This window comes from Siphateles boraxobius, unplaced genomic scaffold (genome assembly GCF_051911475.1).
Source record: "Siphateles boraxobius isolate OS27281-9 unplaced genomic scaffold, OSU_SipBor_1 18, whole genome shotgun sequence".
In the NCBI taxonomy this organism is placed as follows: domain Eukaryota; kingdom Metazoa; phylum Chordata; class Actinopteri; order Cypriniformes; family Leuciscidae; genus Siphateles; species Siphateles boraxobius.
This window is the reverse complement of record NW_027508788.1, coordinates 6,215,325-6,241,184: the sequence shown is the minus strand read 5'-3', so window position 1 is coordinate 6,241,184 and position 25,860 is coordinate 6,215,325. Positions and strand designations below refer to the sequence as shown.

At 37.2% G+C, this 25,860-nt stretch overlaps 2 protein-coding genes across 8 annotated transcripts; one reads left to right on the top strand and one right to left on the bottom strand.

Annotated features, from left to right (window-relative positions):
• Positions 1-114: 114 nt before the first annotated feature.
• Positions 115-11,878, bottom strand: lmbrd2b (LMBR1 domain containing 2b). 2 transcript variants are annotated; one of them, XM_077233071.1, is made up of 18 exons: positions 11,782-11,878; positions 10,239-10,456; positions 10,042-10,154; positions 9,845-9,943; positions 8,066-8,233; positions 7,769-7,979; positions 7,558-7,632; positions 7,361-7,474; positions 7,106-7,289; positions 6,852-7,033; positions 5,743-5,876; positions 5,532-5,637; positions 5,325-5,422; positions 5,099-5,202; positions 2,694-2,740; positions 2,508-2,622; positions 2,265-2,391; positions 115-1,636 (listed from the first exon to the last, which is right to left on the bottom strand). In XM_077233071.1, the coding sequence occupies exons 2-18, from the start codon at positions 10,410-10,412 to the stop codon at positions 1,573-1,575; spliced, it is 2,115 nt and encodes a 704-aa protein (XP_077089186.1). In that variant the 5' UTR covers positions 10,413-10,456; positions 11,782-11,878; the 3' UTR covers positions 115-1,572. The 2 variants fall into 2 exon arrangements, with proteins under 2 accessions (XP_077089186.1, XP_077089187.1); XM_077233072.1 differs by having other exon boundaries at positions 11,691-11,810.
• Positions 11,102-25,860, top strand: LOC143740914 (uncharacterized). Of its 6 annotated transcripts, none has more exons than XM_077233070.1 (10): positions 11,102-11,401; positions 14,451-14,538; positions 14,624-15,084; positions 15,170-15,485; positions 19,889-20,654; positions 20,748-20,930; positions 21,638-21,975; positions 23,364-23,614; positions 23,745-23,912; positions 25,212-25,860. In XM_077233070.1, exons 2-10 carry the CDS (start codon positions 14,494-14,496, stop codon positions 25,648-25,650), a joined length of 2,967 nt encoding a protein of 988 aa, XP_077089185.1. In that variant the 5' UTR covers positions 11,102-11,401; positions 14,451-14,493; the 3' UTR covers positions 25,651-25,860. The 6 variants fall into 6 exon arrangements, with proteins under 6 accessions (XP_077089185.1, XP_077089182.1, XP_077089180.1 ...); XM_077233067.1 differs by having other exon boundaries at positions 23,712-23,912; XM_077233065.1 differs by lacking the exon at positions 11,102-11,401 and adding an exon at positions 13,096-13,360 and having other exon boundaries at positions 23,712-23,912.

The following is a 25,860-nucleotide window of genomic DNA, read 5'->3' as shown; positions in this document are numbered from 1 at the left end:
ACATATTTTTGTTAAAGTACCTTCCCGTTTAAAGACTCACACAACAGATTTCGTTATAGAAAAGTTAATTAAAAGACAATCATGAACTTTAAAATATTGGCATAGAACCAAATATGACTTAATCAATAATTTATTGATAACTGCAAGATTACATTAAGTATGTGTCCATTTGGAATGTACCACAATTCACTTACAGCAAATATACAAATAAACAGATTCCAGCATCAGATTCCAGTTTCAGCCTTCATCATCACACTAACGTTACTTGAGGACTGACCAATGACCATACAAAGATTACACCTCATTGGCAACATAATTAATATCTTCATAAATACACAGTAAATGTGAATAAATTTAGCTGTAAACCAAAGGGTATGAATGAAACAAAAAAACAATGCCCTTCTTATTTATTCAAACCTAAAGGGCTACATTTATTAGGAAAATCCATTAATCTGAGATTAAACCATGATGCTAAACATTTGTGGAGAGAATAGACAAATGTTTACAGTGAAATTTAACACTAGTTAGAGCTGCTACTGTACTTCCTGTGAGAAAAAAGAATAAGACTCCTCAGCATATGCAGTAGAATCTCATATCATTCAACATTTGATATGCTTGATGACCCTATGCACAAGGAGAATTTCATGTATTTAAAAAAAAAAACATGTGATTTCCTCAAATCTTGCCATGCACTGACTCTCTAGTCTTATTTTATGAGCTTATGTTGCTAACCAGATTCCTTCAACACATTTGTTTACTGAAAGTCTGTTTTCTATAAGAAAACTGCACTTGTGATAAAGTGATGCTTATAAGTCTGGAAAACCAGCCCACAAGTACATGTTGTAACCCCATTTTTTAAATCAGATTGCGTCCTTAAACCTATTTCAACAGTTTTGCCTATTCTGATTAAGTGACAAAAATGACAATGCTAATTACAAATGGTCAATCTGACATTCATCCACAAGACTAGTGCTAAAATAAGGTAACAAAGGTAACCTCATTATAAATGAGATGTGCAAGGTAATAATAACAAATAATAACAGTCATGTGAAACAAGAAAAGCACAAGGTTATGCATCTAAAATCAAAAGACATAAATTATACAACTTTATGTACCATAAATATATAAAAGAATAGAAACAATGGAAAAAATACTTAAAACTAAATTACACCAGGACTTAATTAAATTTATATATACATATATATATATATGAGATGAGAAACAGCTAAATCTGTAGTACCTTTCATGGCTCAGTGCTTCGACTGTTCAACTTTACATTAACTTTGACTCATTTCTTGAAATGGATTAAAGAAACTGAGCAACAACAACAAAAAATCCCATTCGTCACATGCAGCAGTCTGAATGCCTGGCACTTCAAAATTAATGTGTGCATTTCTCTATGTGGCGGCGAGTTTATCAGGACGCATGCAGATAACTACACTGCATTACAGGATACAGGAAGTTGAAGATGTTTGAAAAGAGAGGAACAAACCACACCTGTAGAGATGAGTGTTTTTAGAGGTAAACTTCATCTTATTTCCCCAAGACAGTTTTTTTGACCAAAAAGAGACATTATACATCATCAAATATTCGGCTTCGAGAAGACGACATTGAGAGGTACCTTCCACCGGCATGTCTGTGGGAGAAAGAAACAGACAAACAGACATGTGAGCACACAAGATAAACCTTGTGACAATAGATTGCTGCAGGTTCCATCATCCCCAAAGTCAATGGGTTTCTTGAATGGGTTTTTGGTTAACACCTGAAAAAGTGTCTGTGGTTAACACAAGCTCAAGATATTTTTATGTTTTATTCTACGACATAAAATATCTCAGTAATAATGCCTTGTGATTTTTTTAAGCATTTACTTGCTAACAAGCAGCTAAATGGAACCACAAAGGACCACTGAATATCGACACACAGAACAGGAAAACTCATCTACTCACTAGTCCACTTTTACAGCCTTCTGTGTTTTTAACTCAAACTTTCAGGGAAAATGTTTGGAGAAAGAGTTGTCAGAAGCTTAGTGAAGACCGTGCTGTAGTTTATAGCCTATGTTTAGCTTTTTACATCTGCGATTGCATTGAGGCTTATTTGTGAAGATTATCATGATAAACAAAATGTGTGAGAATCATAAACTTTTGTTTATTTTTGGCAATAATCCAAAAGCCAAAATTGAAAAGGGGAACTAGGGTGATGCTAAATTCTGGGTTGGCCAACAAAATTCTGTCATACCCACAGCCCTCAATAAAACTCGATCTAACCTGCCAGGGTCAGATTGCAAAGGGTCATCAGTAAGTGTCTCAGCATTGAAGTCCAATGGCTCAGCGTCTTGCAACAACTCAATGCTGTCTCGCCCTGACTGGTTGCTGCTACGTGTGTACTTGGCCTCTGCGGAAAAAAAAAAGAATGACATTCAAATTCCTGCTTCTTTTTGGAATTCACTTAATAACAAACACTATATAAGAATACTACAGGACACATGTCTTATTGGGCATTAAACATACGTCGGTTTGTGGTTGAATTTAGGGTTTCGCCGTAGTTGGTTTCCTTCATCTCAGACATGGAGGTTCGGTTTCTGGCAGCGATATCATCTCGCTGAACATAACGCTCTCTCCATTCCTGTCACAGGGAAACATATATTTACACACTGGAATAATCAGACGCAGAATGAATTATAGAAATAATCTTACTCTTCGTCTGTTTTCCCCATCTTCTATTCTTTGCCGTTTTCTTCTTTCTATGCAAAAGACAGAAAATAAGTCACATACATTTGCTTGATTAATGTCAGATGGGACCGTTCACCGTTTTAACTTTCAATGTTTGTGTCAGTGGTAACTACCCCTCTGACGCACTGAGGTTTTCACAACTGCAGATAGTAGAGCTGTAGCAATGAGGAAAAGTGATTTCTGTTTGAATCACCATTTATTTCTGTTTACATCTAACCATAGCAACCACAGGAGACCATTTCACTTTGTTTTTAAACTATCGGTCGAACATTTAGATCCGCTTCAAATTACATCTTTCTCATTTTAAAAAGCATTTGATCATAGTTTTGTTTTGTGTTTGTTTGAAATTAGTTTTGTAGATCAAAATAAATTGGGCTTGTGTGAATTTCTTTATAAAATCTTAAAGGTGCAGTGTGTGATTTTTAGCGACATCTAGCGGTTTGGCTGCGAGTTGCACTGAGGGCTCAGCCCACTGCACACCCCTCCCTTTCGAAGAAGCTACCGTGCCTGAAACTGGACAAACATATCGTCGTCTGAGACAGCAGATAATAGCCAGAGTAAGCCAAGAGTGTGTAACATTGTCACTGTTTCTGTACCACAGTCCATTATAAACCACATCATGGATAAAGTTTACAAAGCCATAGTCAGGTGAGGATAAAGGGTCTTAATATATAATATAATAATAGTAATCAGCTGATTGTCTCACAAACGTAACCACCACATTTCCCCCCACATAGAAAACCCATAATACAGCGAGGGAGAAGAACCACATGAAACTATGCAACTATATATTGTTTCTAACAGGAAAGTAAAAGTTTAGCTGGCTCAATATGAGCTGTTACCATGGCTGAGCTGGTTAAAGCGTAAAGCCTTGTTTAAACTTGACGCGTCCGCATGAGCCCAAAGGTGCGTGCGGCAAAAATGGCATGATTGTACAGCGCGCGCGCCTCCGCATCCCCTAGACACCATTTACTACACACAATAGGCTTTTTTTCTCTGATTTTGAAAACTCTTCGCGATCGACTTAAAATGCTTCCAAGATCGACAGGTTGGAGATTCCTGTAACGTTACTGTTTTACGGTCAATGACAAGAGTACTAATCTGCTGTCTCACGAACGTGCAGCACATTTATCCCCACATAGCAAAGCCATAACACAGCGAGGGAGAAGAACTAAGTTACATGAAACAATCCAACTACATATTTTACACCACTGACAAGGGAAAAGTCACTACTCACGGTGTGTATGGCTAGCTTCTAGCTTTCTGCTGCTTCTCTTTCAAGGTAGTGACGAAACGCGCTCTGTAACGCTGTTTGTTCGCTGTCGGCTATGGTAGAAACATGACGTCACAATATGTCGACCTTCATAGAAGGGGATTCCCGCGCCTATGTCGATATAAATGCCTCATTCTAAGGTAGTAAAAACATTACGGTTTATTAAGTAAGTTCTTTATACACCACTGACAACATAGTTATGGATGTCATATTGCATTTCTGTTAATAGATACTCAAATTTTTTACACATTGCACCTTTAAGAAATAACTTTTGAACAGTAGTATATATATATATATATATATATATATATATATATATATATATAAGGTCAAGTCAAAGTCCGGACTTGAATCCTATTGAACAAATTTGGGATTTAGTGGATTCAAAGATAGATCGCACAATAGTTTTATCAAAAGAAATTCTTTGGGAACAACTAGAAACTATTTGGATGGCAAAACAACAGAGATTGTGGGAAAGTATTGTACATAAAAACAATGCCAGTAAGAATGCAAGATTTTTTCAAGGCCAAAGGAAGGCATTCAAAATATTAAGTTTTTTAGTTATTATGTGTGAATAAAGACTATTTAGTTGTTTCAGTTTGTTGTTTGCCTAATAAATTACAATAAAAAACTAGTTTTAATAACTTTTTGACAGATTCCTAAAATATTTGTTTTCTCTTTATTATGACAGGTGATCTAATATATATATATATATATAGTGCTTATTGAAGCTTACTGTTCAAAAGTTTGAGGTCAGTATTTTTTTCCAAGAAGCGAATACTTTTTTTCTGCAATGTTTTTTGAGAACTAACAATAATTGAGCAGCAAGTCAGCATATTAGAATAATCTCTAATACCAACTGGGACTGAAGTAATGGCAGTTGAAAAAAGCAACTTTGCGATTACATGAATGGTTTATATTTTAAAATATATTGAAATCGAAAACAGATATTTTAAATTGGAATATTTCATAATATTGCTGTTTAATTTGATCAAATAAATGCAGCCTTGTTAAGTAAAAGCGACTTCTTTCAAAAACATTTTACTCACACCAAACTTGCATTTTATATTTACTGTGTACTGTATATACTATTGACCTCTGCGCAGGAGTTCTTTGCCTTCATCTATGAGGTCAGAAGTCAATTCGTTCTCTCCTATGAACTGCTGGAAACCCAGGAGGTTCAGACAACGTGTCCCAAGACTGGACAGAAAGTGAAAAAAATTTGTTTTCAGTTAGTCAGAAACTACAACATAACATCTGACACGTAATACCCATCACACATGAAATTCTGTCTGATAATTCATAGATAATATTAGACACACCTGAAGAATGTAGCAATACAAAGAATGACGATCAGCATGGGGTAATATATGTAGAAGCCATTGGCAATGAAGGACAGGACCCTCATGGAACCCATGATCTACAACATTAGAGAAGGTTCATTTAATGCTTAATAGTACATTCAAAAAGGGCATTCTGGGCCATTGAAGCCTTGTTCTCTAAATTTCACATAATGGTAAAAGACTTACAGAGGTGTATGCCGTCTGCTCCTTTGCTTGGTGGGATATGGCAGAATCCATGTGAATCAGTCCCAGGAAGTTTAGACAAAGTGGTGGAGTCAAGCGGCAAAAAAGCCTAGTAAACAACACACATGCTTTGTGCTTTATCAGAAAAAGACTAATGGCAGAGTTTACTGACAATACAAGTTTAATACACCCAATACTGCTATGCAAAACATACATGCCACTGAACTGCAGGCTGTAGGCATCGGTTTGGTGATGAGAGGCCAGGTAGTAGTAGTTGAAGACTCGGATGCGAAACACAGTGGAGTAGACGCAGGTGCAGAGGAAAAAGATTGTAATGAAGCACGCCATCTACAGGCCAAAAATGACAATAATAGCTTAAGTTTCAGCTAATCTCACCAGGTCAGACTGTCAGTAAACTCTTACTTTTGGTGTATTGCAGGAGTCGGCAACATTGACACAAAGTGAATAAAATTAGTAAAAAAATAAACTATTTTACTTAAGAAGAAAAGTTCAAACTCTTTACATTTACTTTCTAATACAAAAAAGTCTACATTATATATATATATATATATATATATAAAATTTATTTTAAATAATTATACAATTAAAACCTTTGAAAGAAATTAATACTTTTATTCAGAGGGATGCATTAAATTGATCAAAAATGTCAGTAAAGACTTTTATTATGTTACATAAGATTTCTATTTCAAAAAAATGCTGAAAAATAAATATAAAATACTGAAAGAAAACAACTTGTTTCAATAAAATATTAAGCGGAACATTAAACAACTGTTTTCAACATTGATAATAATGTTTCAAAGCACCAAATCAGCATATTAGAATGATTTCTGAAGGATCATGTGACACTGAAGATTGGAGTAATGATGCTGAAAATTAAGTTTTGCCATCACAGTAATAAATTGCATTTTAAAATATATTAAAATAAAAACATCTAAAAATAATTTAAATTGTAATTTTACTGTATTGTTGATCAAATAAACACAGCCTTGGTAAGCATAAGAGACTTTTATAAAAAAATATATTAAATCTTACCAACCTCAAACTATTGAAGGGTGACGTACATAATTGAGTCTATTGACGTTACTTCTCCCATCTATATTTTTATCCATTTACTATATTATCGCCCACCTCTAATCTGCTAAATGTTACTTAAGGCATGAAGATATGTAAAATTTTATAAATATTAACATCTTTATTTTCTCTAAAGTTGCTTAGAAACAATGTGTATTGTGAAAAAAGTTATACAAATACATTGACTTGACTATTCTCTTTTCTTACATAACAGAGGTCAAGCAGACTCACCTCAATGTACAGGTAGTTGTAATCTCTCTCAGCAAGCTGGATAAACACAGCAAAGAGTGACAGAACGGGACGAGTACTGAAGAAAGTGCACTCAGACCAAACCACAGCCACCGAAAAGAGTGACAGAACCACAGCCAGTATACGGTAAAACCACTGCTTCAGCAAACACTCCCAGTACCACTCTGATGAAGGAAACAAAGGACAGTAAAAGCAGCGTCAAACGTGACACTTGTTTATCTAGATCTATTACCTACCTACTGTGGGAGTATAAATATAGCGCCTGAACCAGCCTACAGGTTCTGGAGGGGCAAAGCTGTGAACGAACTGCCGAGAGGTGCTGGTTTCGTTCTTGGCAACGTCCTCGAGATGTAAAGCCTGTTCCAGCAATATCTGCCACTGAACTCTTGTGCGATTGTGTCGCTGCACTGCGTAGATCACCTGAGAAACCAGCTGTCAGTATTATCCTCGATCAAAATTCAGAAAACACAGAGCGAATACCTGAGCGGTACCTGCTTGTGTAGTTTCGAAAGGCTTCTTTCAGAGGGATATGCGTTTTGTTTATCATCAAAATCCTCATAGTCATCCATGTTCCTGCCCATTTTCTCCTGATATTCAACTGGGCACTAAAAAAAAAGCAGGTTTAAACTAAAAAGAGTGGCACGGTTACTTCAATCACATACATAAAAATGCACTGTCGTCCTCTCACCTTTCGGAGAATGGTGTCTACGTTCTTCCTTAATGGATGATTATATTTGATCGATTCATTGATTTTTCTAACTTCCTATGATAAAAATACAAGACACAATATTGGCTGAATGGACTCAGACCTGACATAACCTTTCAAAGACCAGCTGGTCCGGACTTATATATTGTAAACAGATGTTTATTTACAGTGTATAAACACACATGGCTTTCACCTCCATGACATCTTCTAGGTTCTCCTCTGAATCTGCCTTCTCTGTCATGAGCTTGGCTGCTTTGAAGTAAGTCTTGATGAGAAGGTGACCCTGGCGTGAGGACTCCCAGTACGAGCGGGGGATCTCGACCAGGCCGTAGCCCAACAGCAACACTAGAAGAAACAGACCCCAAGTGTTGGCCGCAGTGATGCCGATGGTTTGCAGCTCATACCTGGTGAAGTCATACAGAAAAGAAGAGTCAGTATGAACAGAACATTGCGATGACAACTGAAGAATTTTCTGGGTTGGTTTACAGACCAGGAGAGGTGCCACTGAGGATGCACAGCCACATAGATGAGAAGAGAGCCGAAGATGAAAAGGTATGTGCCATAGTAGATTGCATTCTCAATCAGGGCTGTCTTGATCTTTCCAGTAATGGAGAATCCTCCAGAGCGGGCATATGACTGCATGAATGGCAGAAGAAGCCTTAGAAGAGAAAACACCATTATTAATCACTTTTATTTACAGTTAGCACATTCATGAGCAGACATAATACAGCATAGTTATGAAACTATGGAATAGGGCTATGCAAATAAATTTAGAAGAAAAAAACCCTGAAATTTACAAATAATATTTTCAAATAATAATTAAAATTTGGCTCTAATACAATATAAACCAGTTAAAACAGCAAATTTAAAAGCCATCCTTTCTGTTATCACAATTACTATTACCCCCTTAGTAAAAATAGGTCTTTATACATGAAAGTATTATTGTTTGGGAAGGGCATCATTCGCATTGGCATCATATTATCATATCATATTTTGGAGTCCATGGCATCAAAACTTTTTAAAACCCCTGGTTTAAACCACACAATAGACTAAGGCTGCACACAAATTTTATAATTATATATAAATGACTATTATTATTACTAAAACATTTAACAAAATAATAAACATAACTATTATTATTATATTTCACTGTAAAAAAAATGTAATTTAAGAAAAATAATAATTTATTTTACAGTACAACTGTAAAATTACAATACTCTTATTTATAATTGTCTCAAAGGGTTATTTCCCCCCAAAATTAAAATAATGTCATTAGTTACTCACCCTCATGTCGTTCTAAACCCGTAAGGTAAGACTTTTGTTCATCTTTGTAACACATATGAAGACATTTTTAATGAAATATGAGAGATTTCAGTCCCTCCATTGAAACCATTGAGGCCTCAAAAGCCCATATTTTCGGAAGAGACACGATCATTTTATATAATGAATTTAGGCTTTTATTAACAAAAATTTATCAGCGAACATAAACAGAAGCTCAACCACACTTGCTTTGCGAAAACAAATCTCATTGGTTCTTGCGGAAGCTCAAACGTGCTGCGTAACACGAGAACGGACCTAATTGGTTCTCGCATGTCAAGCGAACATGCTTGAGCTTCCGATTACCACAACTGATGTGTGGTGAATGTTTATAAGTGAATAAAAGATCTGGTCATCAAATAAAGCGATCATGTCTCTTCAGAAAATTTGTACTAAACCGCTAAATTCATATAGATTAAATTTACGATCTCTTTATGAATTTTTTGAAGCGTTAAAGTAATAGTAGTTATATCTTTATTTGTGTTTCGAAAAGGAACGAAAGCCTTGCGGGTTTGGAACGACATGAGGGTGAACTATACTTTAAGGGTGAGCCCTTAAAGTATCTCACTTTTTTTGACACGTTGGGAAAAGGGTTGGTGCAATGTTGCATTCCCAAATGTCTGCTCCCAAGCAGATGCAGATATGAGTTTGCGGGGAGCAGCATTTACTGCAAAGCAAGCCGTTCTCTGAGACACTAAAAAGAGTGGATCATGAGCTGATTGTGTGTAAATTAATATGAGTGGCACTACACTCTGAAACATGCAGTGCATGTATTTATTTAATTAAGCCTTTGCAATCTAAAAACAGCACTTCACTAAATAGCAATTTTGTTTTCATTTCAGTAACTTTTGCAGCACTACAATAGACTGATTTGAGAAGTAACAGTGACACATAATTATCAGGAAGATTTAAGATGCCATTATCAAGTTTAAAAAGGGCAAAGCTTTCTCACCAAGTAAGACACTGTGAGGTCCAATAAACAACCCTCCAGAACACTGGCATGATGCCATCTGGAATGTAGCTCCATGGTTTATAGCACACATGTTCAGTACTTAGGGAAAAGGGACAAAATGTGTGTTCACAAACATGCAGAATAACAGTACAATCAGAATAGGTCTAACTGAATACTTTATTTGCTGTTGAATTTACCTTTTACTGGGTGAGACAGAGGTATTTGGAGTCGTCTGGTTTGAAAGAACAGGGCTCACAGAGGGCGTCTGGGCATGTGCTTCCTGATCAATTAAACACTGCTTGTAGATTGTCTGAAAATCAATTGCACAAGTTGTCTGAGTTGCATCAGGAATTAACAGTGCTGGACACATTTATAGAGCGGGAGCCACACTAACCGTGCTGACATCTAGGGGAAGAATGAAGACGATGAGAAAGCACAAATACCAAGCCAGCAGTGTGCCAAAGAGAACCATGCGCTGCTGCTTCTTAAAGTCGCCATAGCGATGCAGGAGAAAAAGAGCTAGGAAAAAGACAACCACAATCTCTATTCCCAGCGCTGCCCCGCTCATAGTGCAAGCCGCTCTCCGCTCACTCTTCCTGGGACAGAGAGCAACTGCAAACAGAGAGAGAGGGAGACAAAGACCAAATAACATTGGACAAGAAACAGTTAAAGACCACATAAAATTGAAGTTTGGGAGATTTTTAGATTTTAGACCAAAAAACGTAAACTTCTGAGGAAAAAACTACCCACCACAACAACAAAATTTATGCTGAGTCAGCATAGATTTTGTTGTTGTGGTGGGTAGTTTTTTCCTCAGAAGTTTGCGTTTTTTGGTCTGACAGTAAAGATCTACATAGTGACTAATTATGAAAACTGTATTCTAGCAGATTGTTTGGTGTTATGATATCTTGCATTATTTCAAATACTTTTGTATTTGATGTTAAAGTAATTTAATGGGTATAGCATTATAATTTACTCCCATTGATTGATTCGATTGTTGTTTGACATTAATGGAGTGTTTTATATGATTACAAAACAAATGTGCCTTCATGTGCCTAAAAAATATATGTATTTTTTTAGAAAACGTACGAGGCATTCAAGCTATTTCTGGCAACTGACACAATATGTATCTCAGAGACACTTTTGTTTTTCCTCATTTGAGCATATAGTGTAATTATCTGTAATTGCTGGATTCAGTCACGCCTAACTAATCTCACAATGCAGACAATCAAGTTAGTTTACTGGGCGTTATGGGAAGTAGTGATGACAAATTCTACTTATTTCCGCGATTCAGTTCTTTTCGGACAGAATCGGTTCTTTTGGATTCGGGTAAACATTTCTACTAGAAACACTAATATCAAATGATTCAACGAATCATTGACCCAATAAATGACTCAGAATGATTCAGTTCGATTCGTGAACAACTCGCTCAGGGATGCATTTCCAAGCATCCCAAGTATGATTTTGGAATGCTTACGATGCTTTTAGAAAACAGAAATCGGCTCATCATCATCATCATCATCATGATCATCACTTTATGCAAGTCCCAGAGTCCAGGTAAAAAACAAGACAACAATACATAAAGGAATGTGTTACAAACGATTCAACCAAGCATCAAAAAGATCCGATTTAAAGAATGATTGATTCACGAATCGGATATCGCTAGAATAAAAACATACGCCTGGTTAACACAAAAGCCTGCTACGTTACTTGCAATTCGTTCCTATTTATACACTCTGTTTTGCGTCAAAGAGTGCTTTAATCGCAAACGATCTGTCAAGCACAATCTCCAGCTGATCATTTGGGCAGTGCCCGTGTTTTGTTCTGAATCATGGGATCGCCTTACCTCAGATCTGCTTCAGAGAAATATGTGATGCAATAAGCTTATACCTTATTTCATTTCATAGACAAATCAAGGTGCGTGATGATAAAATTACCTAGACAAAATCCACATTTCTCTGATTTCTAGAAAATCACAAGCGTCACGCCTCTGACGCATCTAATGGGCGGCGGCTTATTTTCTTCTAGTTTTACAGGCAAGACGCCATAGATAAATATCGCCAACTACTGTGCATAAGAGCAAATAACACTAAAATGCATTATAAAATGAATTATCAGCAAAACAGGGAAAATTACAGTATCAGTCCCAGTAACAAGAAAAAAACTTTCATAAGCCTGCGAAATAGATGTTTGTGGACATTGTTTATTATTCTCATGAGAAAAAATGCACAATATACTATTGTATCATTTAGTATTAAAGTAGTATATTAAAACAAAGGCAATATGCTCAAAAGTATATATTGCAGAGATGTAGCTTTCTGTGATATTCTAGGTCACTCGTCACTTTAATTTTTCACAAGAAAGTAACACAAAATAAGCATTTCCCAATATAAAGACCCTGCACCTTTTGTTGAATATTTTCCAATTACAAATTCAGTGAAGTGCCGGGGACATGACAAAATGCTTGGTGTACAATAGAAATAAATGATTTTAAGATAAAAAAAAATTATATGCAAAAAAAACCAAATTATTCATTATAAAAGACATACCAAAGTATTTTGAAAAGCTTTTAACATTTCGTTTTTGTGAACCACTATTAAAAAGTCTGGGGGACTGAAATATTCATAAATTTCCAGGAATGACCCTTCTACAAATGTATTCAGAACAGCAGCTGAGGAAATTGAACTTTGATTCTGCGAACGCAAAGTCAGTCCTGTAGGGAGAGCCCATATGCTTAAAAATATATCTCCTTACACAGGAAGACAAGAGGCCGCTTCGCTCGAACCTATTTTTTGTATTTTTTTTTTACAGTCAATGGCTTGAAAACAAGTGAATGGAAGTTGCCCTTAAATAAACTACTGGATTTGTTTTTGCTTTTGTGTTCATCAGGTAATTTGTTTACCGGGTAAATAATGTTTTTTGGTCACGGACCCATAAATATTGTGATCCTTTCCTGCCTTGCTGAATAAACAACAATGGTGACTCAACAGACGTTCAAGTACAGCTCCCACCTATTTTAATTTGGAAAAAAGCTGAAATCCCCCGATACTGCAATTCAATGTTAAATACCATTTGCAATCAGTAATAATAACATCTGACTGCAACAGTGCATTTCAATCTGGTCGAATGCGCATGCGCAGTAAAGAGTAAACAAACGAGCGAGCCACTCTAAAAAAATAGCGATTGGCTCTTTTAACTGGAAGGCGGGACTTTTAGTCCTTTATCAAAATGCGATTGGCACTTTAAGCTGCAGGACGGGACTAAATTTTGAGCGCTACGATTTTCCTCATTCAATCCCATAGGAGTGGAAAGTCTCCACTTTTTGCAGTGTCTCTGATTGGTGACGTAGCTCGTGACGTGAGGTCCACAAGCACGGTGCTCGAGTGATACGTTAACTTGTCGGGACAGAAAACAAAACAGCTCACTCTTATTTGAGAAAACAAATTGAACAGTTCTTGACGTGAACTGGTTACTGATATATTTGCGTTGTCACTTTTTGATTTAGGCGTCCTCAAGGTAAGACTTGTAAGATTACTATGACCCGTTTCATGTGAGTTTGTAAACGTGCATATTGTTAATAGATGCGTATGCGCGAATTATCATGGCGATTTGATGTATTAATGCACGGGGTTTCAGCTAACGTTAGTGGTCCACGGTTTAGTCTTTTTACAATCAAGACTCGTTAATGAATGAATTAGCATTACACAACATGCTGGGTTCGTTAGCGTTACTCTAACTAACGGTATTGTCCTTTTTTTAGTCATATCATGTACTTTTAAATTATACTAACAATAATTACACATGTCTTATTTAGCTCTAATATGCGTTCTTGAGACTGACTAAATGGCAGTATATCGTCAAAAGTATGTGGACACCATCAGGTTTGGCCATTCCAGTAAAAAACAAATCTCAGTGCTACACCATACAATGACATTCCAGAGAATTCTGTGCTTCCAACAGTTTAGGGAGGGTCTTTTCTGTGCATGCCAATGTCCTTGTCCTTCCACAAAGCTAGGCTCATGTAAAAATTATTTACTGAGTCTGGTGTTGAAGAACTTGACTGCACAAAGCCCAGTCCTGAAGCCTTCTGAACACCTTAGAATAGATAAAAATAGTATGGATTAGTAATGTACCATTGAAGTTGTTTGTACTGTTTTTAATTTTCATATATTAGTAATTTTATTTGCAATTCTGCAAAAATGTAAATGTGTAGTACTTTTTCATTGGGCCTCGTCTTTTTTTAGTGATGCATCAAAATAATGGCTACTAAAATTATTTGTCTGAAACAGTCAATTATAGCGTTTAATTAGTGCTTTTCTGATTATGTATTTTAACTGTCATTGCATCCGACCCACTTTATCGTGACCAAAAATTATGCTAGTGTAGCAATATGGAAAATCTACATTGATGATATATATTTTTTTTAAATGACTGAGAACATGACACCTGGAACCGCAAAAATAGATCAAGTCCCCGAATCAAAACATTGTTTTTAGTTTTGGTTTACTGGCTAAACGAAAACTTTATTTACAGTTTCTCTGATTATGTAAAAAAAAAACCAAAAAAAACTTTGCATCACTGATATATTTTTCTTTAATCTTTTCAGTCAATCCTCCTGGCAGCAACCCTAACTCCAACCCTCGTCACAAATGGCTCAACAAGAAGTTGAAAAGCTTCCTGATCCTCCTGAAAAAGTAAGTCAAATGGCAGCTTTGGCCCTCATAAAGAAGAAAAATGAAAACATTTACATGTTCAACTTCTTTTCTTCATTTCTCACAGCTTTTACTACCAGAGGGTTGGAAGCATACGCTGCCAAAAGAGCAACATCTCTGGGTCAGTAAGGCTCTCTTTACCCAAGATGCATCTGGGAATTTGACGCTGACTGAACCTCTGCAGCTGTGGTGGTCACCTCCTGGACCCCAGTTGTTGTATTCACAGCCTCCTCCTTTTCCTGACCCATTCTTTCCTAGCAGGCTGTTCCTTTGGTTGCCCTGTCGCATGTGGGCATACAGGCTAGTGTGCACGAAGCCCAACTGCCGTCGTCTTGGCAATCATTTGAGGCCTTGTGGGTTGTACAACACCGTTCGAAGGGTTTTGGACATGAGCTGGTGGTATTTCATTGTCACAGAGTACCTGGAGTGCTGCTCTTGCAAGAAGAAGATGGCAGGCTGGTCGCAAGACATTCTGGACCAATTGGATCTCATCCATCGTGAGAAATTCCCAGCAGTCCTGACCTACAGGTAGGCTGAGATGTTTGACAATCAAAACATTGTAAATATGTTAAATGCTCAGGGTTTGATTTTTGTGTGTGTCTTTTGTTCAAAGGCTGTCTTGCGATAAAGAGCTTGTTAGACTGATGCAGTGTCAGGCACCAGGGAAGAGTGCAACTGCGATGTACCGGCACCTTTGTGTCCGGCATAAGGAGCAGTGGATGGCTCAGGCCACAGAATACCTCTCTGTATTGAACAAGTTTCAAGACCTCAGTGCAGTTACTGTCAGTGTGCCACAGATGATGCCAGTGCCTTCTCCGTCCTTGCTGTTGACGGTATATGCAAAGGATGCTCTGACACGGCTCGGAGAGATGAAGACCAGGGTCACTTCCATTTACGGCTCCATCCTGAAGGTGGCCTCCACCAAGAAGGTGAGAAGACACAACTAAACTTTATGCATTTGTTGCAGTATTTTTGTTAATGACATACACTACCCAGGGTTCGTACAGGTGCTTGAAATCCTTGAAAATGCTTGAATTTTGATGTTGTGTTTTCAAAGTTTGAAAAGTGCTTACATTTTGGATAAATGTTTGAAATTTTAACTATTTCTTTCACAACAAATACCTATCTGACTGAATAGTTTGTTTATTAAATGGAGAAATAAAATGTTGGAGAGCCTAAAATGAAACCTGCTGTGCTCGCTTGTGCATGTGTGACTGTGATCTGCCAGTCTATTTCCATGTGTGACTCCACCACCATAAAACCACAACTGCACCACGCCGGGAGGTTGTCGTTTCAATGAACGTTGGCTGGAAGATGCAAAATACAAATTATGCATTAAACGGGGACAAACCCCACAAGGTGCCTCTTGTAAACTCTGCAAAAAAGACGTGCAGCTTTTCACAATGGGCGAGTCTGCTCTCTCGAGTCACATGAAAGGTAAGTCATAGATTTTTCAAGTAAGCCAACTCAAGTAGCATACTGTACACATTAGCGCCTATTTGTTTACGCTAGTAACTGCTAGCTAGGAATTCGTGTCCCAAAACCAAGGCCTGTAAAATAATTCTGTTCAAATCCATATTTTCAGCCCTTGAAATTACTTCAGTTGAAAATCACATTATCTGGGAAGCAATATAAAAAGTGCGAAAAGACTGACATTAAGGCAAGGGTAGGATAAACTTTGAGCAAAATCTAAGAGGGTGCAGCAACTCTTTTCCTGGATTTTGTCTTGATTTGACACAGAATGACCCAACTGCATGTCATTTGGCTCAAATCCTCTCACTCAGTGCTACTCTCCATAGCTGTCTTACTTTGACATGAAGAGATTAAACATTTTAAAGTTGATAATTCAGGATTTATAGAGCAACATAGTTAACTGACAACTATAATTTTCAATAATTGTATTGAGAATAAACATAATTAATACAAAAAATAACATTTCCCTCCTATTTTTGTTGTTATTTAGGAAAAAAGCATCAAGACCTGATGCGAAGTCATCTGAATCCAGGTCCAGTAGTAAGTGATTTTTTGGGGGCATCCACCCATACAACCAGCAGGGACAGTGCAGTGGAAGCAGCCGGTGGAGTAGCCCCTCTACCATCCACATCCACACCTCCAGTCCAGTCTTCTAATCCACATCAGGCAACCATCAAGACCATATACATAAAATTTAACTTTTGGCCTAATTTTTATAAAGCACATGTAGCACTTTTGTCACTTTGTTTTGATTTGCACAATATTGTTAAAAAAAATCGGATAAAAACAGATTGGCTGTCTACCTCAAAGACGAATGTTTGCATTTTAATATTTTCAATAAATTAGTTGAAAGTAAAATGAACCTGTCGAGTGATTTTGTTTGGGGTAATTGTTTTCACATTGACTCAGGCAGGTTACATAGTAAGCAAAGTCTACTTTCGTGATACATTTTTAAACAAAAATAAAACTTGTGATTTGCTTAAATATCTGATCCTTCTGCTATTACGAAACACAATTTTGGCTATTTATAGCATTATCCTTTTTAAACACTAAATAATAATTTTGACCATGTATTGGTATGTAATTTATGGTGGTCTAAGGTGTTGGATAAAGCTTTAAAATGGACCTTGAAAGTGCTTGAATTTGACCTTGGAAAAGGTACGAACCCTGACTACCATTTAAAAGTTTTAAAGGGGTGGTTAAAACACGATTTCACTTTTCTAACTTTAGCTAGTGTGTAATGTTGCTGTTTGAGCATAAACAACATCTGCAAAGTTACAGCGCTCAAAGTTCAAAGCAAAGGAAGATATTTGCTTTTAAAGAAATCAATTTCTAAGGACTACAGCAAACGGCCGGTAGGGACTACACAACAGTTCTCCAGGGTTGCTGACATCACTAACCCCACTAAACTCCTCCTCCGAGAATACTGAATAAGGGCGAGGCCATTTTATATTGCGTTTGAGAAGAGTTGTTGTGGTATAATTGGCTGTTGTTGCCGCAATGTCGTCGAAACGCTGTTATTTTCATCCGGATTGCAGGTCCACTTTGTTCAAATTTCTAGGGTCGCGGTAGTTAGGGATCAATGGTTAATTATTACCCAAATCTTGCTCTTTGTGCTGCACATTTTACAGAGGAAAGCTTCCACAATCTTCGCGAGTTCAATGCAGGATTCGCACAACGGCTTGTGCTGCTGAAAGATCGAGCCGTTCCAACTTTAAGAACAGAAGCTGTTGTTTACGGGCCACAACCTGTAAATATGATTTATTTTTCGTCGATGTGTTTTCCTGTAATAGTTGGTACTGTTAATTGTACGTTGTAGCAAGGAAGTAAACAAATGACAACGCTGTTTGGCTCTGCAAACCAGGTTGTTAAATGCTCATTCATACTTAATGTTATCCGACAAACACCTAACGTTACAAACTTTTTTAAAATCTCAACAGCGAACTTGGAATTAGTGTAATTATTCTTTGATTAGAGCTTTTATGTATTGTTTATCTATATGCTTGTTTATCTACAGGCATGCTAAACATGGTTCTGTGTTTGATTTGGCTACTGTAGTAAAGCCAATATTTAGTGTTCGTTTTGGGTTAAACAGACAGATATTTGTCTACAATCGTTCTAAAAATACAAAAGCAACGGTGGCATACAGTCATAAACGATCACTATAGGTCCGCAGTCTTTACTAAAAAAAACCACTTTGAGGACTGTGGTATAATTTGTTAGACCGATTATATGAAATTCTTGTTTATGAAGCTTATTTTTTGTAATACTATAATAATTAGTACAATTAAATAACAGCGTATCTAAAAAGTAATGAGACAACAAAAAACAAACCTTTCTGAAACGTCGTTTAACAACCGTTCTTGAACAGGTTCTGCTCCATCATCTTCACTAACATTCTCTGGGTCCGATTGGTTTTATTGATGCCATCATTTATAATACACCAAAGCACAAACTACCGGTAAAGGTAAGGGGCGTGACGTTTCCGGAATATGTGCACCGGGCGGTTAGTGAATCATAACACACTGGGCCAGCTAAACAATCTGAGCCCATTGCGTATTTCTGAGGGACTGGCTTCATAGAACCCGGAAACCATCCGACCGTTTTTACAAGGAGGGACAGAGCAGTGTAGATTAAATGTATATGAAAAATAGTGCAATTATTTAAAAACGAAGCATGAACACATGTTACAGTGCACCCCACAAACACAATCATGCCTTTGAAAAAATGCGTTTTGCCACCCCTTTAAAAAGTCTTTTATGCTCACAAAGGCTGCATGTATTTGATCAAAGATACAGTCAAAACAGTAATATTATGAAATATTATTATCATTTACTCAAATTGCGGTCATCACTCCAGTCTTCAGTGTCACATGGTCCTTCAGAAATCATTCTAATATGCTGATTTGGTGCTCAAGAAACATTTCTTATTATCATTATTGAAAACAGTTTTGCTGCTTAATATTTTTGAAGAAACCATGATCATTTTGTTTCAGGATACTTTGATGAATAGAATTTTCATAAGAACAGCATTTTTATATAGAAATCTTTTGCAACAATGTACATGTCTTTAGTGTCAATTTTGATCAATGGAATGCATCATTGCTGAACACAAGTATTCATTTCTTAAAAAATGTATGTCCCCAAATTTGAATATCCATAATAAAATATTATTTACAATGTAGCTTAAAACACATGTTATGTACTGTTTGTATTTATGTTGGTTTCATGTGGTTTTAAATACCATTTTCAAGGCTAAATTACATTTAATGACTAAAAATGTGATGTGATCAATTACAAAGTATGGATAACATACTTTACATACACCTTGAATACATGTGAGCATACACATCTTAATCATTAATAATAAACTATCAATGTTAATAGTTATTAATTCATTTAATTCGTAAATCATCGTTATGTATATCACTAAGTTTTGGGAAGTAACGTTTCCTTGTTATAAAAGCATCAAATTATCTAATATTTTAAGACTTCATTGACCATAACACTCAGTCATGAGGTTCTGCAGGGACACTCTCTATGATATTATTTCCTTTTTTGCTGGATCACATAAATATTAATAAGAAGTTTTGTTAAAATATTCATTTGGTTTAATCAGTCTTCAAACTTTTTCTTAACCATGGCGTCAGGGCAGGTTTTATCATCCTGACATTTTTATCATAATGTCAGAATTAATCATAAAATATACATGACATTTTTGGAATTTATATGTATTAATTGTTTTTATAGTATTTCTTTAAATAATAAATGAATAGATCCAGATAAAAAGAGCATCATTGACCCATATAACACTGAGATTCATCTTACAGCATTTACCAATTCTTTTCATTCACGTTTAGGTCACTAAGAAACAGAATTCAGCTGTGTGGGCCACAAACGTTGGAAATGAGAATGGGCAGGTCCTAATCTGTGTCCTGACCGAAACAGAGGGAGAGGGCCTGCTTCCCATGTGCTCCGGCTTGATGGAACGTTACCGGCGAGCCGGAGAACCTCCTCCGCAGGTTCTGTACGTGGGCCAGGACTGTTGTTCCACTACGGGCAAGAGCAAAATGGAAGCCATGTTCCACGAGTGGGACCAACTGGTTGTCAGGCTGGACGCATTGCAGTTCATGCAGCGGTTCGCAGCAGGCGTCACTTCAGAAAGCCACCCGCTGTACGGCCCCTTCATGGGACGGCTCTTCTCCTGTATGTTTGAGTGGGATGCTGGAGATTTAAAAACACTGCAAGAAGCCAAGCAACATGAGCTGCGACAATCTAAAGATGCCAAAGCAATCGAGAAGCTTACTGCCAAAGAGTTACTAAGGCACTGCCGCCACCAGACACGTGAGGCTCAGGTGACCAAGCAGCTCATTGAACAGCTGTTGAAAGACTTCATGGGTGCTACAGACTTCATGGGCAACAAACTGGTGGACCAAGAGAGGATGGAAGAGATCTGGCGAGCCCAACAATGCCATCTTCTGTGTATCCAGGACCCTCCAGGCGTACAGCTTTACAGGAAGGTCAGAGAGGTGACCAGAGGAGGGCTCTTTCTGCCTCTGTACCACTGTGCACGTGGTCTAGGATCCCTTGAATCATTCCATCAGCATCTGAACCACTTCATTCCAGGTATGCATATCTCACAAATAATGTCTTATTTCTGTGAATTGTCTCAATTTGGATTCAAATGTTTTTTTAACTGCTCTTTTTTTTCTTTTTTAGGTACAAGTACAAATGACCTGTACTTCCATGTTTATCTGATAGAAGGGGTAGTACAGTGGAACAGGGGCCGATCTGTTGCTGTCGATGAAGGCGGTCCACTGCAGCAATATGCAAACCGTCTGAGCCAGAAGTTTCTAGGCTACAAAGTGGTTGAGGATCACAGTAGCCCAGGAGAGTACACTGGTAATGCATTGCATGTTTATATGTATATATTCACAACTGAAAAACTGTGATCGTTTTTTTTTTTGTTTTTTTTTACCATGGCTTATACATTTATAAGATGTTTTAAGAAGACAAAGTTTGAAAATAGTATTTTATTGTGTATATTTGAGATGTATAAAATGCTAGCTGTCAATTTAGTTTATTCCAAAATGTAATTTCTACCAACATCATTTCCACCGAGGAATGCTGTTAAAACAGCACAACGCGTCATTTGAGATATGCTGGAAATGAAACCTATGGGAATTTGTATTACTTTCAGACAAAATATGAACATACACTACCATTTCAACATTGATAATTAGAAATTATTCTTGTTCAGCAAATCAACATATTAGCATGATTTCTGAAGGATCATGTGACACTGAAGACTGGAGTAATGACGCTGAAAATTCTGCTTTGCTGACAGAGGAATAAATTACATTTGAAAATTTTAAATTGTAATAATATTTCACAATATGACAGTTTTTTACTGTATTTTTGATTAAAGAAATGCAGCCTTGGCAAGCATTCTTTTAGAAACATCAAAAAAATCTTACCGGCCCCAAACTTTTGAACGCTAGTGTATGATTGTCATGCTGTATTAGTATTTGCTCAATTTTGTCTAGTTTTTGATTATTTTTTTGATTGCTTACATAAGGACCCACCCTGGTGACATACTGTTTGCACAGGTGAGCTCATAGGGGTGGAGTATCTTTACTCTCAAACCAACAGAGTGTTGGAGGTGGATGACATTATGAATCCTGATGCACCTGATGAAATTGATGATCAGCTGGAGATTGACCTGGAATATGAGGATTCAGGCTTTGATAACCTTAAATCACCAGAGTTCTTGGAGTTCAGCCTCAAACCACTTCAGTATCAGGCAGTGCTTCTGCACTCACTTTCCTCTGGCCTCTCAACATCCCAGCCGGATCCAATAGTGTCTTCTACCTCTGGGCCCATAAAGGCTGAGCCTTACGCTGCAGAACAGTTCACACCGCAGGGCATCTCACAGGAGGATGATATTGTAAGTGATGTTCACTGTTAAAAAATAAATTGCCCTGCACTCTTGAATCACAGATACTAGGAAAGTGAATTCATGAATGTTGTCTCAGCTAGCTAGTTGTAAGGATTTGCACATGCAGTTTGAAAAAAAAAAAAAAACATTTTATTGATTGATTGATTGAATGTTGTTCATCTTTTGTTTTTTGTTTTTTTTATTTACTTTTTTCTTTTTTTTTACATTTACATAAAATATGTTCTCAAAATAGAAAACACATTCACTTGGCACTGGCTAGTTGGCAAAAAAAGTTATTTCCCACCCTGTACACGGTATATATCTGTCCTCTGTAAGGCCGTCTAACTCGATCCAATGGCGGTATTCGAATTAGCGGTGAAGGTCTTTGCGTATTACTGTCTTTTCTCGCGGCAAAGTATTTTTGGTTAAATTCAATACATTTTTTCATATGTATATACTCGTTATTTCATCTGACTCCATAAATGAAAAGGCTTTAATGATATCTGTGCATCATTAGATGTGAGCGAATGTTTTACTATTCTTTTAAACTCTTGAATGAAAATAATGTCAAAGTCAATTAGAATAATCAAATGTCACAATTTAATATGTCAGGTAAATGTATCATTACAATTTCATTATCAATTCAAAGATAATCAATGCAAAACATCAAATGCTCTAGAACAAAGAGGAAAAAGTTTACCCGACAAGAAATGCGTGAGGTTGAGAGTCTCGCAACTCTCAGCCTCACTGACCGATCTCAGATACAGAAAAGGCCCCGAGCTCTCGCTGCGTTTCATTATATACCCAGACCTCATTTCAAATCTAAACATCATCCACAGTGGAAATTTACCTGTAAGTCACCATTTGCTAGCAGTGGAAAATTACCATTCAGTCAAATGGTCAGAAGGTGTTAACTCAAAGACACACCCTCGAGTGTGGAAGATATTTCTAAACTTCCTAAGAACTTTATTACCTTTTGGTTTACTTCTTTGGGAATGAGACATTTGTACCAGTCGCACCGAGACATTTCAAATAATACCAAACATGTATAAAACTCGATGATATTCATTCACATTAAACCATTTAGATTCTTGTGTGAGTTTGGGAGATCTCTGCCAGGATGAAGAATGGGGGAGAGAAATGTAGATTAGGATGAGGGAGGTGAGACCTTCGTCTCAATAGTGCATGAGGGGGAGTTCAATTGTTAATTTCCTTTGTTTTCTCAGAGAGTGGCCCTCTCTTAAAGTCCTTCCAGTTTTTCCAGTCTTACACCTCTTAACCCAAGTTTGCCACTTGATTTTTATAATATCTGTTTTTGCTTCGTTTGTGCTCTTTTAAGTTTATTATTCTCTTTTTTTTTTTTTTTTTTTTTTTTTTTTTTTTTTTTTCTTCTTCAGGAAAAGTGCATGGGACCTGATGGTGTTCCTGGGTATGACCATGTTATTAACCTGGCCAGCAGTCTGGTTGAGCTTAGAAATCATGGATTTGTCACACAGCGAAAGGTGGACGAGATTGTCACTCTGTGGGATAAGCTATCAGAGCATGACAAGGGTGGTGTCGTCCACCCGGCTCAGCCCGAAAACAAACTATGCTTTAACAACAGCCATACCGATAAATTTGTGACTCCGTGCATAGATGGTCTAAAGAGGTATGTGTGCCAGACAAATAAAACATCATGCATTTTTTAATCTTTATTGAAAGTTTTTTTAAATATCTTTTGTTCAACAAATCTTCTTCAATGTAAGCCGTCTTGTCGCTGCCATTTGCCTGGCTCTCAGCCATATTCATCCTGCCGGTCAGACCATCGCCGGTGTCAGGGTGAACAGGTGGGCTGCCATCCTCCGAGACTACAACATGATTAGAGACATCGTACAGGACAGCACTGCCATCTCAACCCGGACACGGATACAGCTGCTTGAGATAAACCAGAGGACATTGTGCCAGTGGTGAGTCAATAATTGATGACTGTTGACTATAAGTAACATTGCACCTACATGTCAATTAACTCTCAGTAGACTGTTAGGGTTAGTAGAATAAGTTTAAATGTACTGGCAAAGTTACTTCTAGTCAGTAGTATGTCTTGCCGCTTTTTCAATGTCGGGCTAAACCATTATCGTTGCTTAACCATTCCATTCTGTGGCGATCTGGATATATGGGTATGGAGATATGGTTTTATGTTCCACTTTAAGTCTGATAATGGAGCTCTTTGGAATGTAATATAAATGCATCAGTGATTACTTTGGCATTGCAAGAGTTTACGGAGGTATGAGATGTAAATAGCGACTGTGTTATGGAGGATGATCAGATATTTCTATTTTTAACTTGTTTACTTCGCTCAAATTGCGCGCTTAGCCAGCTACAGAGAAACTGGTAGCCGGGCAACAGACAAGTCACCACATACATTCTGTCAGCAAGGTTAGCCAAGGGCCGAGAACGGTTCGTAATCCATTCGGCCCGGCTGCTGTTGGGAGACTACCAAAATAAAATGTTAGCAGATATTAAAGGGTTAGTTCACCCACAAGTGAAAATTATCCCATTATCCCAAAATTATCCCATTATTTACTCATTATTACAAATTATCCCAGTACAATTCACTCCCATTAAAAGCTTGGAAGAGCCAGGATATTTTTTAATATAACTCCGATTGTGTTTGTCTGAAAGAAAAAAAGTCACATACACCTAGGATGGCTTGAGGGTGAGTGAATTATGGGATGATTTTCATTTTTGACTGAACTAACCGTTTAAAGGGATAGTTCACCAAAAAATGAAAATTTTGTCAACATTTACTCACCCTCAAGTTGTTCCAAATCTGTATGAGTTTCTTTGTTCTGTTGAACACAAAATAATATATTTTGAAGAATGTTGGTAACCAGACAGGTGATGGGCTCCATTGACTTCCATAGTAGGAAATATTTTTTTTGCAAAAAATGGGTGCTGTCAACTGTATGGTTACCAACATTCTTCAAAATATCTTCTTTTGTTTAACAGAGGAAATAATCTCATACAGGTTTGGAACAACATTAGGGGGGAGTAAATGATCACAACATATTGGATAAACTATCCCTTTAAGCAGACGTCTATTATTACTTTTCTGAGAGTTAGTTGACATGTAGGTGCAACATTATTTAGTCAACAATGTCTAAAGAAGACCATCAAAACAAAGTCTTACCGATTATTAATATGCAGTTGTATATTAAATGTATGTACATACAGATTAATTACTGTTTCATCTTTTCTGTACAAAGGCACAATGCCAGGAAACAGAGGCAAGAACAGTTGGTTTTGCACCAGTGCATTGACCACATGAAGGCTTCTGAGCCCCTACTTCCTGTGCCGCACAACGTTCCAGAGCTCCTTCAACATGGACATGTAGGAGATGTAATTAAAGTAGTAATCGGAGGTCCCATGCCTTCTGATGCCCCACTCTTACGACTACACCTAGAGCAAAGAGCTGTTGGATTCCCTAGTCCAACAGTGCCCAGGACCACCGCTTGGCGGCGGAGGAAGGCAGAGGGCAGAGGGTTACCCCTGAAGCGGCTTTGCGAGCAGTATTTGTGTCAAAAGTGTGGCAAACCAAAGAAAAAAGAGTTTGGTCACAGCCAGTTCCGCGGAGTCCACTTTTGTGCCAAAGCCTCTGGAAAGACTGTACAGCAGTGGATGGAGGAGATGAGGAGGGCAAAGTGAGCCAACATAAACATTTTCTGTAAAAAAAGAAAGAAAAAAAAAGATATAAATTAATATAGTTTTTTTAATATATGTAATTTTCCATTGTTTTATATATCCTTTGTTTTTAAATACTTTGAAAGTGATCTAGGTAATAGCCACATTTTTTAATTGTTTTTCACTTACAAGTTTGTCATTAGTGAAACGGCAATAAAGGCCTTTTCATACTCA

Bases quoted from the DNA above. Each gene is read 5' to 3' on its own strand.
- lmbrd2b (XM_077233071.1), bottom strand. From the start codon at position 10,412: ATGAGCGGGGCAGCGCTGGGAATAGAGATTGTGGTTGTCTTTTTCCTA. The intron at 7,290-7,360 runs GTACCGCTCAGG...CTGGTTTCTCAG, and splicing joins TTTCGAAACTACACAAGCAG to GTGATCTACGCAGTGCAGCG. The intron at 2,623-2,693 runs GTAAGATTATTT...TCCCTGTGACAG, and splicing joins ATGGGGAAAACAGACGAAGA to GAATGGAGAGAGCGTTATGT.
- LOC143740914 (XM_077233067.1), top strand. From the start codon at position 14,494: ATGGCTCAACAAGAAGTTGAAAAGCTTCCTGATCCTCCTGAAAAA. The intron at 20,655-20,747 runs GTATGCATATCT...TTTCTTTTTTAG, and splicing joins TCTGAACCACTTCATTCCAG to GTACAAGTACAAATGACCTG. The intron at 23,615-23,711 runs GTATGTGTGCCA...CTTCAATGTAAG, and splicing joins TGCATAGATGGTCTAAAGAG to CCGTCTTGTCGCTGCCATTT.